This window comes from Anneissia japonica, unplaced genomic scaffold (genome assembly GCF_011630105.1).
Source record: "Anneissia japonica isolate Jap-2015-1 unplaced genomic scaffold, ASM1163010v1 scaffold2994_len2133135_cov197, whole genome shotgun sequence".
NCBI classification, from domain to species: Eukaryota; Metazoa; Echinodermata; class Crinoidea; order Comatulida; family Comatulidae; genus Anneissia; species Anneissia japonica.
In genome coordinates, this window is record NW_022728550.1 from 649,179 (window position 1) to 669,599 (window position 20,421).

Consider the following 20,421-nt stretch of genomic DNA (forward strand, 5'->3'; position numbering starts at 1 on the left):
TAACTACAGTACTACTAAAACAGCACAATATTTTTGTGAAAGAATGTCTTAAGAATCAGATGAAATACTATTGACTGTACATTTTACTTTGAGCTCACTGACATCCTGCTTTAAATACATATTAGTTTTTTAACTAGTAATCTAATACTAGTTATAAGTTTTAATGAAAAGAATAGTAATTATATGTTGTGATGCAAATAATTCCAGTCCTTGTCATAGTGGAAAATATAAATAAGATCTGCTGGCTGCAGACTAATTTAATGATTATGACTCTAAAGGAATTTTCTCACTGCATTAGATAGTAATTTTTATAAGCAACAATTATTAACTATCAGCAGATTGGTGATGCTTTGAGCAAGCACTTCCATAGAGCATCAGCAGATTTGTTACCGATTCATTAATCTGATGCAGTTTGAGGCTAATTGTTAGGGAGAGATACATCAGTGACTCACCTCATTTCACGTAGATGTAGACTGTGTGTCAAGTTATCACGTTTCTCTAAAGCACTGTGAAGCTGCTTTACAGTTGAATCATATGCCTCTTGGAGTTTTTCAGTTTCAATATCAGTAGTGGGTGGTTTTTCTGGGATAATTCCAACTGGAGCAGTCATGGTCTTTTGAACAGAGCTTTCAGTTGTCATTTCATGCATTGTCTCCTTCATCTCCTCCACTTTCTCAGTTAATTCTTCATTTCTTGCCTGATAGTAATCAGCAGTCAATTTGGTCTGTTTTAAATGTTCTGTCAACTGAGCAATCTGGATATTTTGACTGTCTACACTAGACTTCAAGTGCTGGTTCTCAGTAGATAGTACATGCATTTCTTCTAAGATTTCTTTTTCAGTAACTTTTGCTTTGGAGCGTTCTTTTTCATAATCACTTTGGTTTGAAGTTAATTTCTGATTGCTTTCAAAGCTTATATCTAGCTGCTCTCTAGTGGACCTTAATTCTCTTTTAAGTTTTTCAATTTCTGCTATAAGGTCCTCTTCTTGTTTTGCCATTCTAGATTGTTTTTCTACTTCATGTAGAAGTTCTTGGTTTCTGCCTTCAAGAACTTGTTTCTGAGCTTTCATATCTTCAGAGAGAGTACAGACACTTTCAAGCTCTTGTTTGCACTTTTCAAATTCTTCTTTAACATTATCTCTTTCCTCTTGGATACTAGAGCTATCATTATGGAGTTCTGATTGTAGCAGCTTCAAATTGTCAATTTCGATTATTGATTTGTTATGATCTTCTTGTAGAAGTTCATATTCAGCTTGTACTTCATCATGGTCCCATTTCATTTTCTCATTCTCAGACATCAACTTAGCATTCTCTTCCATCATGACACTGCATTCTTTCTTTATGATTTCATATTCTTCTTTCAATTTCTGAATATCTTCATTGTATTTTGCTTGCCAATCATTCTGTGTTTCATCCAAGTCCTCTTGAAGTCTGGCAATTTCTTCCTCTTTTGACAACTTTATTTTTTCTGATGCCATTTTAAGGTGCTCTACCTCTCCTTGAAGTCGGCTGATCTCCTCTTTGGTGGTTATGATCTCAGTTGACATCTGGTGATTCATTGACTGTAGTTCCTTAACTTTTCTACTGGTATTTTTCTGAGTACTCTGAAGTTCTTGATTCTGAGATTTGATGGCAGCTGCTTCATCCCTTTCTCCCGCTTTTTCATTTTGCAGCTGTATTAGTTTTTCTTTTGTAACTGCAAGTTGGTTTTTTAACATGTCAACTTCCTTCTCATTTTCTTTAACAGAAGAAACAACTTCATTGTGTTTCTTTTGTAGCTCATTCATTTCTTCAGTCAATGCATCGCATTTTGCTTTTTCCTTTTGAAATTCTGTCATAAGAGATGTCTTCTCTTGAAAATTCTTATCATGCGATTGTCGAAGACTTTCATATTCGATCTTCATCTCTCCAATTTTTTGTTCAAAATTATCTTCTTGTTTACGAACAACATCCTCATTGTACTCATCCTTTTTCTTTTTCATTTCTTCTAACTCTCTGCCTAATGTTTTTTGAACCTCACTTGATTTCTTCAACTGCGTTTTCAGCATTTCATTCTGTTTCTGGATAGCATCTCTGGCATTTCTTTCTTCATTTAATTCTTCAGTCACATTTTCATGTTGTTTTGTAAGTAATCTTATACTGTTTGAGTTATGTACATTAGTTTCTTCAAGTTTTTCTAGCTGTATTTTAAGCTCCTCAATCTGGTCGCAGAGATTCTCCTTCACTTTTGTAAGATTTGTACATTGATGTTCACTTTCCTTTAGAGCACTACTAACATGTCCTAATCGTTCAATTTCCTCTTCTTTCTCAGCAAGAATATCACAATTTTCTGATTTCAATGCACTTAGTTCCGCTTGTACTTGATTAAGGAGTTCAGTCTTGTCTTGAAGGGCAAGCAATTGCGTTTTCAGTTGATCTCTTTCAATATCTCCTTCATTATTTTGTTCTTTCACTGCTTCAAGTTCATTTTCTAATTGCAACAATTGTTTCTTTTGTTTTTTAGCAGTGGATTCAGATTCTTCTTTTTGTTGTAGTACATCAGAAAGTCTGGTGTTAAGACTATCCATCATGGTTGTTTGTTGGTTCAATAGTTCTTGCTTCTCTTCAACCACTGTTTGCAGATTTTCCTTTTCTTTGGACAAAGTCTCTATGTTTTGTTTAGCACTGTCATGTTGAAGCTTAACTTCTTTAGCTTTTGTTAAAAGCTTTCCATATTTAACTTTCAATCCTTGCATTTCTTCCTGTAATTTGGTAATTTCTGTCTTAAATTTCTGTCTTTCTTGTTCAAGCTCACCCTCTTTTTCAGATATCACCCCATCTGTTTCCGACAGAGAGTTTTTAGCAGCTTCCTGTAATTTACTTTCCAGTGCAAATATCAAAGAATCTTTTTCAGAAATACTCTGGTTTAGCTGGTCAAATTCGTCAGTATGTCCTTTCATCTGAGCATCAAGATCCTCTAACTGGATGGATCTATTTTCCAATTCATTTTCCAATTCTGAAATTCTCTGAGAGTAGGTTACAAGACTATCATTCATGGAAGACATTTTAGAATTATTAGACTGTATCTCAGTTGCTAATTGCAGAATATTCTCATCTTTTATTTTTAATTCTTTCAATAATTCTTGATTCTGCTCTTCAGCTAGTACATTAATCTTATTACTATTTTCAAGTTTTGATGTCAATTCATGATGTTGATCCTTTAATTCATCTTCAAGCAGTTTGTATGAATTTTGCAAAACCTCCTCTTTTTGAATTGAATCTGATTTCACCTGTGCAAGACTTTCTTCTAACTTGGAACACTGATTATTACGGCAGGTTCTCTCTTCTTTAACAACCTGCTCTAATTGAGTTATCATATTCTCTTTACTCCTCAATTGGCTTTCAAGACTGTGAACTCTTTCCTTTGATCTCTCAAAGGCTTCTGTTACAGCTGAGAGTTGCCTACTTAGTTGCGATTCTTGGCTGCTTGTCTGTTCCAACTTATCTTGAAGTAGTTTGTCTGTATTTTGCAGAATCTCCTCTTTTCGAATTAAATCTGATTTCACTTGTGCAAAACTTTCTTCTAACTTGGAACACTGATTTTCATGGCTGGTTCTCTCTTCTTTTACAACCTGCTCTAATTGAGTTATTATATTCTCTTTACTTCTCAATTGGCTTTCAAGATTCTGAATTCTTTCCATGGAACCTTCAAAGGCTTCTGTTAGAGCCGAGAGTTGAATACTTAGTTGTGATTCTTGACTGCTTGTCTGTTTCTCGAGCAACTCTATCTTGATCTTCTCTCGGTGGTGCTCTTCCTTAAGATCATGCAGCTTCATCTGCAACTGTTCTTCTTTCGCATGATGTGATTCAATAAGTTCCATTACTTCAGAATCTTTAATTTTGAAGTTCCCTTGCAATCTTTCAACCTCTTTCTTATACATTTCAATACTATCCTTCAAAGAAACTATTTCTGAATTAAAGCTTTCTTCATTTTGAATGAGTTGCTCTTTGTATTCTTTAATATGCCTTTCATAATTCTCAATTTCTGAAGAAATATTATTTTTTTCTGACAAAACCAAATCAAGCTGCTGTTGTAACTGATTGAGTTCTTGATGATACGCTTCTTCATTATCAACAATCTTTTGTGTGACTTGATGAAGCATATTTGTCTTTTCATTAAGGTTTTCCTTAAGATGTTCTATTTTCTCAATATCAGCTATGTTCCTTAAATTTAATTCCTCTTTCTCTTGAGCAAAAACATCTTTACTTTTGTTAAATTCATCTTCTAACAAATCAAACGATTCAGTTTTCTGTTGAAAAGCAGCTTTAAAGTTTTCAGTATCTTCTTTGGCCTTCTGAATCTGAATTTTTCTATCTTCTTCAGCCTTTTGTAGCAAATCTTTCAAAGAAGCAATCTCGTGATTGGCAGACTGCAATGACTTGTCTTTTTCATCTTCACCTAGCAGTGTGATTTGGTATTTTTCTCTCAAGTCCTTGAAGTTTTCTGATATTTCTGCACACTCATGCTCTGATTTCTGTAATAATTCCTTTAGGGAATCATTTTCTGAATTAAATGACTGATCCTTCTCTTCTAAAATTTTAGTCAAATTTATATATTTTTCTTGTAACTGACTATATTGCTCTGATGTTTCCTTTAAGTCTCCTTCAATAATTGCAAGCTTAGAAGTGACATCATTATCATGTTCATCTTTTTCAACTTGTACTAATTCTGCCTTCTGTACTAGTTCATCAATCTCAGATTGTGCCACCTTAAGTTGATCTTGTAAATTTGTAAGCTCCTGAGACGAGATCTTATTTTGTTTTTCCATTTCTTCTATTTGACCTTTTAACAAATTCTCAATTTCTTCTTTCTCACTTTGAACTATTTTAAGACTTATTTTTCCTTCTTGAATATCCTGCTGCATTTCTTCTTTTGCTTGTCTTGCAGAAATTTGTTCTTGTTCAAATTGTTGTTCTTGCTCAAGTAAAAGAGCTTCATTTTCTTTCAACTGAGCTTCTAAATTCTCTAGTTTTTCAGTAAAGAGGATCTTCTCCTCATTCTTTTCTTGTTCCTTTCTTGCAACAACTTCTTTTTCTTTTTCTAATGCTGCCTTTACTTCTTCCAACTCTTTCTTTGAAATCTTAAGATTTTCTTGGAATGTCACCAGCTTTTGTTTAACATTGTCTTTTAGTGTGTGCATCTTTTTCTTAAGAGTTTCGTGTGCAGTTACTTTTCCCTGTAGTTCTTTTTTAAGTTCTTCAACTTCTTTGATATGCACTTCTTGTACCTCTGTCATCTTACTATTCAAAGAAGCTTGTACTGAATTAAAATTATCTTTTTCTATTTTACGTTGTTCCTGATAAGAACTTTCATTTTCTTGAACCAATTTTAATGAAGTAATTAATTGTTCTTGTAGAGATGAGCACTGTTTTTCTTTTTCTTCAAGTTGTTTTGTAAATTTGGTCATCATGTTTTCCATGTCAGTGTTCTTTGATTCAAACTCTGATTTCTTCTGTTCCAGTTGTAAATTAAGATGTTCTATACGATTTTCAAAGTCTGCAATATCTTTTTGGTTCTTTGCAATTTCAGTATCTAGGTCAGATATCTGTTCTAAGAGTGATGCTAATTTGGATTCAGTTTTCCTTCCTTCTGAACTATGACCTTCTGTCAAAACATCAAGTTCTCTTTCAGCTTTGCTAACAGCATTTTCTAATGATGTTATTGAATGCTCTTTTTCATTAAGAATATCTTTAAGTTTAGTTATTTCTCTAAGATGATCAGCAGCACTATCTGAAAGAGAAGATATCTCAACATCCTTATTAAGGCACTGTTGTTTAAGTTCACTGATATCCTGTTCTAATCCATTCTGGACTCCTTTCATTTCCTGCTTTTCAAGAAGAAATATAGATTTTTGATTCTCAACTTGGGAATTTGCTTGCTCAATGTCCAGTTGTAGTAGCTCCAGATTCGTTTCGAGACTTTGTCTTTCTTCAGTCATCTGAGACAACTTCACCTTAACATCATGAAATTTTGATTGTATTTCAGCAAGTTTTTCTTCTTTTATGGAGAGATTAGATGTAGAGGCATTTAATTCTTCTTCTTTCAGCATCAGCCTATCTGCCATTTCTTCCAGGTTTTCCATTGTTTGTTTAAGCTTCTCATTGAAAAGTTCAGCTTCTTTTTTACTTAAATCAAGATTACGTGACATATCTGATAATTTGTTTTCAAACTCTTGAACCGTTTTACTATGTTTTTCAACAGTGTCTGTTAATTGGCTATTGAGTGAATTCATCTGTGTTTGAAGATCTGTATTCTTCTCCACCTGTATAGAAATGTGGAAATATTTCATAAAGATATCATAATAGTTTACCAGGTTATTACTATTATACTAATTACTTTTTGACTCTGACTTCCCAAGTATGTCAATTACGATTTAAATATTTATTTTGTTTCTAATCAGCGATCATATGTAAATGTTAGTCATTTATATATATTTACACCATGTTTTTATTGCTTTAAAAAGATTCCAATCACTCAATATTGTCATCAGTATATGCCTACACAGTACAATGAAAGAAATTTTTCCTCTGTTTAGTACAAAATGCAAAAGGACAAATTTCTTTATTATACTTTTGAAAGATGTATAGTTTCCGGTTTCTTTTTTTCCATATAGAGCAAAACATTACAAATAGATGAGTGCTATTCATTTATGTTTATCATACATTCAATCAATCAATCAATCAATCAATCAATCAATCAACATTTGTAAATCACCAATATCCACAGCAAAATGCAATGTTTAGTGGTGCTAATGATGTTGCCTTCACTTTTAGATAGTATTACCTGGTCCTGTAAATCTCGTTCCAGTTGTTCTTTAGAATAGTTTAAAGCCCCAAGTTGCGACTCCAAATTGACATGAGACTCATTCATCAGCCTCTGTTCATTTTCTCTGGTTTTGGCCTGGCTTTCCAAAAAAGTTCGATCAGTTGTCAGCTTGTCTATTGTTTCCTTTAAATTAAGATAACATATTGAATATAAATAGATCATTTTAAATTAATTCAAACAAAAATAAAATGATAAAAGCATGCAATCATAAAAACATTGTTATTGATTTGCTGAATTTAATGTATTTACATTTTACACCAGATTCGATTATGTATAGGTAAAATAGTTTTAACATCAAACACCTAATCTAATCACTGTGTAAAACATTCTAATGTTTCTCACATTAATACATCAATAACATAAAAAATAGTGGTATCTACCGGGAGTTTTTTTTTCGGTAGTCTAGACTTGAGTGTTATTTGACTTAATACTTTTTGCTTTTAGTATTTATGTCATTTAATTTTTGAAATTAAATAAAACAGAAAAATGGGGATTATCTTTGATCATTCATGCTGGTTAAAAAATCACGTTATCCAATTGACATTAGTCTGAGAAGCGTGAAATGTTAAAAAAATAGTGCTGAACAAAGTTATCTACCTTATCACTTTTGCAAGTCTCTTGAAGTTCCTTAACTGTGGACTCCAAACTCTCTTTTATTCCCTCTAGGTCACTGATCTTCTGCTGTAAAATTTTGCACTCATCCTCTATGACCACAATAGGCATATGCTCACTCTCCATTTCCTGCTTAAGTGCGCTGATCTCATCTTGGAATTTGTTGTGTTCTTGGTTCCTTTCATCTTTCAGATTAAGCAATTCCTCTTCTAGCATGGATTTATTATAACTTAAATCTACCAGAAAACACATGGTAAATATGAAAAAAGGGGTTCAATGTCTGATTGGTAAATGCTTATGTGAAAAAGATTAATAAATTTAAAATTGGGCAAAAAAACATTATAACAAAACTGCTATATAAATTAAAACAGATGCAAATGTAGGTTATTGTAACAGCAAAATATTACACATATTAAAAAAAATTTCTCCAATGTGTCTGCATAAGCTATCGCTTAAAAAAATACAACAAAAACCAATGTAATTATCTTTATTATTCTACAATGCATTTATTCATTACTTATCTATTTTATTATATAGAGACATTTAATTTTCAACTCACTTTCTTTTTCTTCTTCTAACTCTACCATTCTCATTTCCATTGAGACTTTCTCCTCCTGCAACTTACTTCTTTCTCTCTCTGTATCTTTCAAAGTCAGCTGTTCCTGCTCAAGGAGTTCCTTCAATGACTCAATAGTCTTATCCTGGGAAGCCTATATTAATGATTGAAGAAAAGACATTTTACAATGAGGTGAACAATCATAAGCTGCTGTGATCCTATATGCAGAGTTTCTCCTCATCAATTTATATGACCAGTTGTCTTTAGTAGATTTTCTTCTTCAACTATATCATTTTATGAGTGAAACACTATGAATATTCCCTCACAAATATTTTGTAAACTCTCTTTTTTCAATATTAAACTTTTGAGGACAGAAAATTGAATAAACATTGTTGTTCATAAACAAAAAACAAATAATAAATTGTGCTATAATACATCAACTTAGTTTAAAAATTCATGCCTCTTGGATAAAAAACATCAACAATATGCAAACATGCCCTAGCTGAGGAACCTACTGGTTATGTTTTGATTAAATACTGTATACCCAAGTGGTTTGATGTACTGCATAAAATAGAACACATGCATGTGTGTGTCTTATGCATGAGACACACATACATGTGATATACATGATACACACACATGAATGCGTTATGCATACATGTGATACACACACCCATGCATGTGATACACACGCATGAATGCGTTACACATACACATACGTTTGATACACATACACATACATGCAATACACGCATATATGCCTGTGCATCCTACTGTACATGTATAAGCATATATTGTATACATTATTATTACAAAATTCCAACAACTGATAAATTCCATACAACCAGAGATTGACTGCTTTATAGAAAAACACTCAATTTGGGCCAACAAATAAGGTAAGGAAAAAGATTTTAAAAAACCCCAAGAATACATGCCTTAAATGAAATACAATTTTTTTCAAATTTAATTTTAAACATAAATTATTTCATTCACAGATACATCTTATAAATAAATAACCTTGATTTAAATACTAACAAAAAAATCTTGAGTTTGTACATATATTTATTTCATGTTTTACTTATATTGTTCTTCCAGTGCAAGCATTGAATTTTAACAATATTGACAATAATATTTTATAAAAAAAAAAAAAAAAAAAAAAAAAACCCAGAAAAACATACACATATAGAGCAAATACAGTCATACATGTCATACATTTTACACTTGTCCTCTTGGTTAATGAAAGTATATGAAGTTAGAAACTAAACAATAAAATTAGGATTAATATTGTTTTAAGTGCATCAAACATATATATTGGATGTGTGTTTCAGATTAGATCAATAAACTAAATAGATATATTCTAAATGGTAACTATTAGAAGAAAAAATATTTCATACTACAGTATAAATGATTCATCTAAAAAAGTCAAACATCCCATCAACTAATGTGTACCATACTAATTTTTTCCCCTCATTTTCATATACAAACCTGGAACCACCACCAACAATTGTTTAAATTGCATAAAATACATAATTTATATTTTGATATCATCCTCACTACCTACTGGGCAATTCATCATGAATACTTGAACTGACTACCACACTGGACATTTCGTGAATACACTCCCCTCACCTAGCTCCTCCTTCAACCACTATACACACCAATAGCTATTGCATAGTTACCCTTATACTTATAAAATCTTACAATATAGTACTATTATTAATAGTTATATACCAACTACATAGATTCCAGGCATTTGATTGGCTAAAAGCTGGGACATAGTTTCAGCCATGCCGGCTAGTCAGGAATATTCTTTTTGTTCTGCCCGCAATTCGCTTGTATGTTGCGATGTAGAAAATTATACTAAGCCTATTGTTGAGGGCGCGCTTCTACTAATTTAATAAAATTTGACCTAATTTGATGATGATCGCTCTGCTGCACACTGCGTACTGGTAGGCTGGGAATAACAATGGCAGAGTGTTCCAGATTTAAACTGGTTGATGAACATGGGAAGTGTTAGTGAGTTCAGCAGCCAGTCATAATACGAAAAAACAAGTTAATATTCCGTCCAGATATTTGAAGAGTATCTCAAAGCCAGAAACTGTGATTTACTGAGTAATCAAATGCAGGCCTTGATGAAGTGCTACTACTAGGCCTAGCCTAGGATTCTTCACGTCTCAAGAACGGGGAATCTATGTAGTGGTATATAAAACAAATATTTACTGGGATTAATCGGGTCATAATTCAAATTATAGCCATTGGTGATCTGAAGGCTGTACATGTCCCTAGACTTTGTCTCGGGACATACTACAGTTGCCAAATCACCTCGGGCTATAATTTGAACTACAACCCTCAACCCGTAAATATTTGTATAATAAATTTAATTTAAAATGTTATTGTTAATCACTCAGTCCCTTAATATTGTACCCAAAATTATGCAAACTAAAATTATTTTAGAAAATAATATTGAATAATAAGAGTTATATTAGTATAAATTGAATTAGTTACAACATATTGTTAAAAATTCCAAAGGGTTAGCAGTAATATTACATGGCCACATAAACATGCAAAAATAACAGCTCACACATACACGTCATACAATCCAATTATAACCATTCCTGCTTGTAAATTGTTATCACCTGAGAAAATGGAACTTGCATAGATTAGTGCTTTAAGCCTGGTTTGTCTACTTTTTTGACAACTTTTGCCACCAAAATGACCAACTGGGGCTTTATGTCTTTAAACTTGTTTTGTCTGTCATCCTCACAAGGAAACAAATAGTCTCCAACTAATTTTCCCCTTATTTCAAAAATTAGCTGATAGAGGAATAAAAGCATTATCAAAGTAGACCTGAGAATAGACTTAATCCCTGTGTTCTTACTTGTAGTAGGTCCCATCTTGAGACAAACATTATCGCTATAGTGTGCCTGCAGGCAGAGTCATATTGCTAATATTGGTGTTTTGGTTTTTCAGAATGATTTTTAAATAATTTTGATTCAGGGCAGTTTTAATTAGATAAATAAAAAATATTATCACCTAAATTGCAAGTATGAACAAACCCATAGTAACATTACAACACACATGCAGTCACACACATTTACACATACCCACACAATCATGCAGCCAATTAGTCACCACACTAACATATCTAATGGATTCCAGATGTCAGAGTAGAAACAAGAGAGAGGACAAAGTCTAACCATATGTTTAACAGCATTTTTCTTAATCTCGCTCAGTTCTACTAGCTTGCTCTCAACACTGACCCGAGATTTTCTCTCCTCATCCTTTTCATCTGTCATCTCCCGAAGGTCGATCTTTGCCTGCTCCAGATCTCTACGCAACTTCTCCTGTATTTGCATCTGTTTGGCGTCATGGTTTACCTGGTTCTGAAACACAGGAAAACATATACTTAATCAAGCTGTTTTTAGTGACATATCAGTCCTGGTTTTAGAAAACTTCACAAGTGCTTTACTGAGTTGTTAACTATCAATTTTGTCTTATCTGGGTTTATATTTGTTTATGGTCTCGTCAACTGGCCACCGCTATATCATTAACATTCATGTCAGAATACCTGTCATACCTCATCTACTTGTTTCTGCAGTACTCCAATCTTATTGTGCAAGTCTTGTTCATTTTCAAGATGGTTACCAATCATTTCTTTTAATCCTTCTTTCTCTTCAACAAGTTCCTTCCTGTTCTTTTCAAGCTGTTCTATTGTTTCCTTCTGTCTATCTACAGAATAAATAAATAAAAATTGATAATTAGAACAATAGAGAGTTCAGTGGGAACCAGGAAGGGAAGGGGGAATGTACACTTCCCCTACTTTGTCTACCAAAACCTCAGCAAATACTAAATGAATAACCTGATCAGACTTACCAGACTGTAACTTGATTTCATCAAAGTCAACTAGCTTCAGTTGTAAATTGCCTTTCTCATCCTCAAGCTCTGTTATCTGTAGCTTTAACTGACTCACCTCCTCATCAGAAGGAGCAGCCTGCACATAAGCGACACAAATAATATGATTGTTTAGTAATGACTTGAAATTAGGCCAAAAAAAATTTGTGTTGACTTATTACTTTTGATATGAATGATGTATGAACATAGCATTTTTCAAGCATTCCTTAATGAATATTATTCATTAACTAATGATTTTAACTCAGTGGTTACTATTTTAGCAGCCAAAATTCATTGGTTACTGTACAAAATTAGGCCTATATAAAAAAATCCTGACTGATTGCATTTGTCATCACTAATCTTTAACAATGCATAATATATTAGTGTATATATAAAATTCTTATGTACATTCATGTCAAAAAGAAACATCAGTAGATTATTGCATGTAAAAGCTGTGCATGCAAGCAAGTGGAAGTTTTAACATGATGCTAAAAAGCAGCAATGTCAGTAAATTAATATCTATAAGTTATCTGCAGTATAAAGAAGTAGTGTAGAATTTTGAACAAGGTTTAATCAAACAATTAAATACTTGGTGTGCATCATAAAAAAACAAATTGTGGGTGCCTTGGTAAAAAAAAAGCACAAAACAAGTAAAGATCATGCAGTGAAGCAAAAAATACTGTGCAGTAGAATTTCAAGTAAATAAATATATATTTAATTTGATTAAAAATAATTAATTAGTTAATTCAATAAAGTTAATTGATAATAATTATTAATAATTAGTCACTTCAAATAATCATTCAATAAGGCAGAACAAAGGAAAAGTTACATATTTATTCATGAGATATGAACTGAAAATGAGAATTGATACATAAACCATTTTCATTGTCACTATTTTGTTAAGAAGTTGCACAAAAATGTACAACATACTTCTGCCTAGTATACCTACAGCAGCCCTTAGCAAATATCTGTTTTGATTATTAACACAAACCACAAAACAGTATGAGATTAAACAACAATTTAACAGACACAAAAAGCATAAACAATATTCAGAATTTGGAAGTAGAAAGCAGGAGGACCCTTACTCCAGAATACTGTGAATGAGAATTGGAAAATGTGTGCAGAAGAGTAAAGAATACATTCACCAGGATTTCAATCCATTACTCTTCCATAGAAAAAGCTTGAAACTATTTTACTATAGCAGAACAACTAAGCTGCTGAAATGGTGACTGAAAGGGCAACTGTGGAAAGGGGTGCTGCACAAGAAGGTTTCTGGAAGGTGAAATGACATGGAATCAGTAATCAAGTCTAACCTTCTTCATCTCTTCTATTTCTTGCTCTAAAGTCTTGATCTTTGCCTTTGCTTGTGCTTTCATTTTGATCATCTTTCCTTCTGTTTTCTTTCTGTACTCTTCAATCTCCTTTTCCTTTCCTTTCAGAAGTAAATCTGTCTTATTAAGTAATTCCTGCAGTTCGACAATTCTCTTGGTCAGTTCCTCAGTATTTGATCTCTGATCTTCATCTTTGTTTGACTTCAGCAGATCCAGTTCAGATTGGGATTGATTAAGTTGCAATCTAGTTTGCTCTAGTTCTGACTGGTTTTTATCAAAGTTCTGATGGAGTGTGGTGTACTGTGTTCTGGCTTCCTTGTAAGCTGTCTCATACTGATTAAGAGCAGTTTGCAATGCTGATATTGCTGTGTTCTTTTCGTTTGTTTCTTTTATATATTTTTCTTCAACTTCCTTCATACTTTGGTTCCATTTCTCCTCCCTCAACATTGCATCAGAATGTAAGCCTTGAAACTGCTGATGCACTACTTCTAGCTTTTCAGTAACATCTTTTAAAGACGAATCCTTCTCTTGAATCATGGTTTCTTTTTCTTCAATCTGTCTTTGGAGCATCTCAACCACTTGTATCTTTCCTGATATAGTTTCTTCTTTCTCTTGTAATCGTTGTTCCATCGACTTTACCATTTCCATCTGTGCATCACTCTCTGTTTTTCCAATCAAGCTTTCAAGTTGCTTCTTGTGTTCAAGTTCTAATGCTTCAATTTTATCTTCTTGAAATTTCATCATTGACTCTAACTCGCCAATCTTTTGTTTATATCTTCCCTCAATGTGTTGTTTTTCCTTTTCAAATTTCTCCCTCTCATCTCGCAATTGAGATTCTTTCCCCTCGACTTGGTCAACAAGAGATGTCATTTTTTCATCTCCACTTTCAAATTTTAATCTCATGTTGTCCATTATAGAATTTTGATTTGAAATAACTTCATCCTTGTTTTTAACTTCTTCCCTCATTACCTGACATTAAAAATACAATATACAACACAGTTAATACACAACAAATGGATATGTAACATACTGTAACAAAATATTATTTACTCAACTATAAACAATTGGAATGATGAAGCTTAACTTACACATGAATGATGAATAAATATAAATAACATATTTAATAAAATATTATTTATTTAACGAACTAAAGCAACTGGAATGTTGAGGCCTACTGTAACTTCCATTGTTGCAAGTTAATATCAATAGACATATTAGGCATGAACTTCCTATTGTTTCTAAAGTAAAAACTAATTCTAATTCTTCAAGTTTTACAGACATTTTTCTCACCTGTATAACCTTATCTCTACTTTGGATGACTTCATCTTTATTACGTACATGTTCTTGCAGTTCCATTATTTGTGCTTCTAGTTGCAATGACCGATGGTTTTGATCAATCATCATTTTGTCTTTGTAAACAAGTTGGGCATACATTTCTTGAACTTTGTCTTTCGACTCCTATGAGACAACATACTTCAAACATTAGGCATGATGAATTATGGCATGGTGTATTACAAGTGATGCTAAGCATTAGAGTACAATCCTATTAATTGTAGTCTTTCAATCTATCAATCAATTTATATAGCACCAGAAACCATTAAAAAAAATGTTTAAAGTTGACATTTAAGGATGTATTATGTTTTTTTTACAAGTTCTGCTCAATTAAAGGCACCAAGCAGCTGATTTGGGGAAAAATGAAAAATGCTGATGAATACCCCAGACACCCTCAAGGTTTGGGGCCCTGCTTTTAGCCAGTGAGAGCTCATGCCATTGATAGTAATATATACGGTTAAATTATATTAACGGTACTAAATATGTATTTCTTGCCTTTTAATTATAAGACTTGAATTGAATTTAGGCCACATAAAAAAAAAATTAAAGTGCAATAAACAAACAGTCAAATTTCCAAGTTAAACACAAACAGTAAAATAAAATATATTAACTAAAATCATCATTCGAGTTTGACATGGGTTTGAACTTTGAAATAGCATTTATTATAGCATAATATACCCATCTCACAATGCCACAAAATTAAAGCTCACCTCTGTTGATTGTGGTGTTGGTTTAAGTGTGGTAGGCTCCATTGCACTTGCACAACGCATTGCCTCTATTACAGCATCTTTCTTTAATAGTTCATTTTCCCGACTCTGAAGGTCTGCCAGGATTTTACGTTCTGTTTCATCCCGCTCCTCAAGGAGCTTCTGATTGGCTACGATTGTCTTTTCCTGTGATTGTACAAGAGCTACATTCTCTTCTAAAGAAACTTGAGTCTTACTTAATTTTTCTTCCAGCTGGAGAACTTTTTTATCTTTTTCTTCCAGTTTTTTGCGCATGACCAGAAGCTTGGCACGTGAAGATGCATCATCACCGTTTGAACTTTTATTTGGTTCCTAAATTATCATCCCAGGAAAAAAACGATCACATGCTTTGAAGTGGTAAATAATCACAATCTTATTTGAAGCTTGGTATGGGGAGGGATGTAAAAAACAGGAGAAATTTGTGTCAGTCAACCATGATTAAATCAAGTTGGTGGTAGTTCTTCCCTTATTAGTTTATACAATGGCTTAGATTCATTGCATTGTCATAATATCTACTGCACAACAGGACACAAGTAACAAAGAAAAACTCAAACAATAATATTATTTAAAAAATTACATTATCCCCATTTCCATCAAGCATGTTGTACAACAAAGGTCGATTTACATTCAAGAAATATACAGTAATTCTATTGTAGCCTACTATTTCAATTCAAAAGTATTTACAAGTAAAAAGCTAGGCCTGACTACTATCTTTGTTGTGTAAAGTCAAGGGAGCAGGCCAACTGTATTGTGCCTTCTTAAGCATAGCTTAGTGATAAGATTGACTAGCCTATTCAATTTCTTGCATTGCTCCTTCAGTTACTGATGTACACAAATGGCTTCCAACAAATAATCTTTCACAATACATCTTACCATATTTCTATCACACTATATCCTCAATTTCTCTTTCAGATTTGCTGTGCAACATGGATGCACAAACACACACCTTGATATCTGTGTGTAGCATCTGACCTTTCAACTACTGTATGTAAATTATGTTTTACCTAATAAATATTCAAAACAACTTGTGGTTTTCATAAATTCAATTTGTATATTTAAATTAATGTACATGAAGTTGAATTTTAATTTCTTTTTACATGAACAGTAAATACAAACTTGAAGGAAAACATTATAGGATGTTGATGATTGTAAATTAATTCAAGAGATTTTAATACCCCAAACATTATGTCATATATATAGAAGAAGAATATAATGTGAATTCAAATAACCCTCATTCAAAATATTTCCATATTACATTTGTTACCCTAAGAATATTTTATTGAATTAAAGGAGCAAAGGCATCGAGCATTTGAATTTTAAGTGCTTGCAAAATTACACAGAAATAACATAGTTCCAATATATATAAAGCAAGATGCATAAAGCCTCAGAATGAGTAGCACTAATCAGGGGCGGATCCAGAGATGTCCAAAAAGTGGGGGGGGGAAAAAAAATTGAGATAACACTACACTAGGGGCCAGGGAGCAGGTCCCCATGAAATTTTTGTTTTTTAGACACCCGAAAATAACCTCTGAGGTGTTTTGGGCGATCATTTTTTTCTTTTTCTTTTTTTTCCCCTTTTTCAAACTTCCAAAGGTGGGGGGTGGGAGGGGAACGGGGACGGCCTGAACACCTTCTAAATGCGCCCCTGCTAATATATCAAAATTGCCAGCTAAGAAAACCAGGGAAATTTAGAGCAATCTATTGATTGATCCCATGACACTGTCACTTGTTTAACTAACATAAACACCGTCTTGAATCATGAACAATGACTGCTGTCATTGGGCATGCCCAGTTCACTTTCACTTCATTAAAGTTAATAAATTTGTAGCATGTGGGAGATGAGATAAAATAATTTTGCAACAATATTCAATTAAAGATAATAAAAAATAAATTTATGCTACTTTTGAAAACTCACTAGAAAATGATAAACATAAAACTGTGAGGTCTAAGTCACCATTTAATATTTTTTCCTTGTCAAAATAAGAAAGTATGCAAAATCAAACCCAAAGGAATTATTTTAGAATATATTTAAAAAAAGAACCAGACATACTGTAAGTATATCATTATAAATTATACTTCAGGCTTTTGAGGTATTATCCTCTAGGTACGTTAATGTATATGTAATTTTAAAAGTTGTATTGTTATTAGTTAAAACCTATGGTAGTGTATAGGTAAAATGTTATTTTTCATCCACTAGCTTCTAAAGTCCAAATGGGAATTATAATATTTTGTTAGTTGGTTATAAAATATCTATAGGAAATAAATTTAATGAAAAAAACATGCAAAATGTGATACAATAGCATAATTTAGCAAGTAAGTGTTGATAAAAATGTTGTCGTGAAATAATAATGGAGAAGGCTGCTAACCTGTACTGGACTAGATGATGATGATTCATCAGACTTCTTCAGATCTTCTATCTGACTGTTTAGGGATGATATTTTGGCCTTGGCTTGAAGCTTAAACTTCGATAGTTTAGCATTATTCTCCTAATTTATAAAAATAATTCAAATATATAAAGAATATCTAACAATACAGTGTATAATGACTAAATATTTATTTGTATTTAACCAGAAAAAATATTTTTACCAGATGATGAAAAGAAACATATTTTCTATGGTTCCTGGTATCTAAAGATGTACCCAAAAGGCCAACCTCTTAAAAATACCAATGTTAAAACTTAAGATAACCATAACATTCTTGACTAAGAAATAAAATAGCAACATGCTCAGTAAATAAAAGTTATTTATGCAACATTCAAAACTAACTTCCACTTAAGTCAATTAAATGAAGCATTTGTTTATTTGCAATAAAATCGCCGTAAAATGCAACCCCCCCACCCCCAAAAAAAAAAATATCAAAGTGAATGAAACAAATACACAGGCTCTACAAAAACTTTTAAAAACATTTTCCTTGTACTTGCACACAAAAGCATGGAATACCTTCAGTTCTGTTTCCTTTTGACGCAACTGTGCATCCTTCTCTCTTATCATATCCTTCAACTGGCCTAAAAGTTTATTCTGTTCCATCAACTGCTCCTCTGTATCCGAGGGCGTCATAAAGCTTGCGTCTGTAGCTGACTGGAAGCTAGCATCTGCAGTATCCATAGTTACTGCTGTATCTCCTGGCTTCGAGGGAGCTGGTGAACCAGCCTGCAATAAATATTAAAACCTAGGATAAGGCAAAAACTTGTAGTGTGCAGGAAAATGATATTTGTTAACAATATTTTTATAAATAAATTTTGTAAATTTAATATTTTTGTGACTTGTTTTCTTACCTTGTCTTTGTTTAATAGTTGTCCGTAAAAAGTAAATTGGAAACATAAAGTATATTAAAATTTGCTTTAAAAAAAAATAAGGCTTCCAAACCTTAAGGTAATTTTACAATTTGACAATGATTGTTATCATCATTTTCATGGTTATTATTTAACAGATAATAATGTAGATCCTTAACAAAACATTTCAAAGAGTCACTGATGTATATAAACTACTAGCAGTAAAGGTAATTGTAAATCTTTTTCTTCTGGAAAATATTAAAGTTACCTGTTGTGCTGCAGCTTCAGCTGCAGCAGCTGCGGCTTCCTCTTCTGTCAACGACTTGTTGACGTTATCCACAACAGTGTCCAATTTCTCTTGGACATTCTGTGCCAAGTTACTAAATCTACTCCACATCTTATCACAAAGTCCTCTACCACACCTTCAAGATGTTGGTTAAGTTCTTCATTCACAATACCCTATTTAGGATTTAGAAATTTAATCTTTTTTACTAGAATGAATGAACAAGAAACAACCAAACAAAACAAAATTGATAAAATCAAGCTAGAATATAGAGATGGCCTACCATCATGGTTTCATTTTTTATACTGTAGATCACGGTATAAATTATGTAAAAAAATTTGAACCTCCATCACACAATGACGGGGACCGAGGTGATGTGAGTGTGTTGCGTGAAAATTTGTATATTTGACCTAGTTGTGTAAAAAAAAAACAGTCAGTAGTGAGCCAAGGCAAGGAAATCTGTTTCTACTACTGCATTAATTTTCTTATTTAATTTCTGTTTTTAGATACTGAATAAATTCTATCAATCAGTTAAATCAATCAATCAATTTTCTTTTTCTATGACTAATCAATACGTACTTTTTCAAACTTCCATGGAAATCTGCCTAGTGGTAAGCAATCGTAGTGCTTCCATCAGGCAAGCTCATCTCCTTGGCCTAGCACTCTCGTGCTTCTCCGATTCAGACATAGGCTAGACCGATGGGCTAGACCTTCAAATTTTTCTTGTTTAGCTCCGTATGTTAGCTGCAGTAGGCCTTATCATGCAACATTCAATCATTAATTAGCGGAGTATTTTACCGGGACTACAAAATAGTTCCCAGCAGTATGTGGCGAGGACTTAGCCGGGGATGTACGTTAAAACGATGCCCCACATTGCCGCGACTTTCATATGTACGTAACTGTTTCGTAAATTACAGTCACCATCAGGCCTGGGTCCGGTGGGGCCGGGACTACAATTGACAAGTACATACACTTTTTTACACTTTATACACTTTGCATTAGTTTAGGTTTAGGCCTAGGCCTATGGCTATGCCTATTATTGAAATTTCATTATGCCCATTCATTTATAAATACAATTTTGGCAATGATGAAATTTAATACTGTAATCAATAACCTTTCTCCCTACAGAAAAAATATGTACACCAACCCGCTAAAAAGTATACAAATGCAGAATGTGGCATTTTAAATAACATGCCTTCTTTGTGTGGGCTCAAACCAAGCTGACGACGCCGCTGACACGTTGAATAGAATAGACGAAGTAACCCCCGAATTATGAGCATTAAGATCACAACAAAACAACCACAGCTGGCTGCAATAAGAGAATCTAGAATAAGGTTAGGGCGCGTTTCTACTGCGCAACACACTCTATATATGGGCTTATGGATTAAATTGATTAAAGTAGTACTTGAAACTGAAATTAAATAATTGATTAAAAGTTCGCATACTTATATAAATCGTCAACCATCGAAAGTTCATCTTTTCGTCGTCATACTTCCACGGCAGCCATCATCATCAAAAACATCGTAAAATTCTAA

General features: G+C 32.9%; 1 protein-coding gene across 7 annotated transcripts in view; it reads right to left on the minus strand.

Moving 5' to 3' along the window:
• The window catches only part of LOC117114270 (GRIP and coiled-coil domain-containing protein 2-like), a 27,616-nt gene extending 7,210 nt beyond the window's left edge, over positions 1-20,406 (minus strand). For 4 of the 7 annotated variants that reach the window (XM_033257876.1, XM_033257877.1, XM_033257879.1 and 1 more), the window contains exons 1-14: positions 20,332-20,406; positions 18,872-19,062; positions 18,272-18,481; positions 17,699-17,818; positions 15,297-15,644; positions 14,545-14,712; positions 13,237-14,223; positions 11,906-12,023; positions 11,610-11,761; positions 11,230-11,415; positions 8,036-8,186; positions 7,462-7,712; positions 6,823-6,987; positions 453-6,301 (exon numbers count right to left, since the gene is read on the minus strand). In XM_033257876.1, the coding sequence (XP_033113767.1) occupies positions 453-6,301; positions 6,823-6,987; positions 7,462-7,712; positions 8,036-8,186; positions 11,230-11,415; positions 11,610-11,761; positions 11,906-12,023; positions 13,237-14,223; positions 14,545-14,712; positions 15,297-15,644; positions 17,699-17,818; positions 18,272-18,481; positions 18,872-19,000 (8,834 nt within the window). In that variant the 5' untranslated portion in view covers positions 19,001-19,062; positions 20,332-20,406. Of the gene's footprint in view, positions 1-452; positions 6,302-6,822; positions 6,988-7,461; positions 7,713-8,035; positions 8,187-11,229; positions 11,416-11,609; positions 11,762-11,905; positions 12,024-13,236; positions 14,224-14,544; positions 14,713-15,296; positions 15,645-16,205; positions 16,322-17,698; positions 17,819-18,271; positions 18,482-18,871; positions 19,063-20,331 lie in introns of those variants that run through there. The other 3 variants (XM_033257878.1, XM_033257881.1, XM_033257880.1) reach the window with 3 other exon arrangements.
• Between the last annotated feature and the right edge of the window lie 15 nt (positions 20,407-20,421).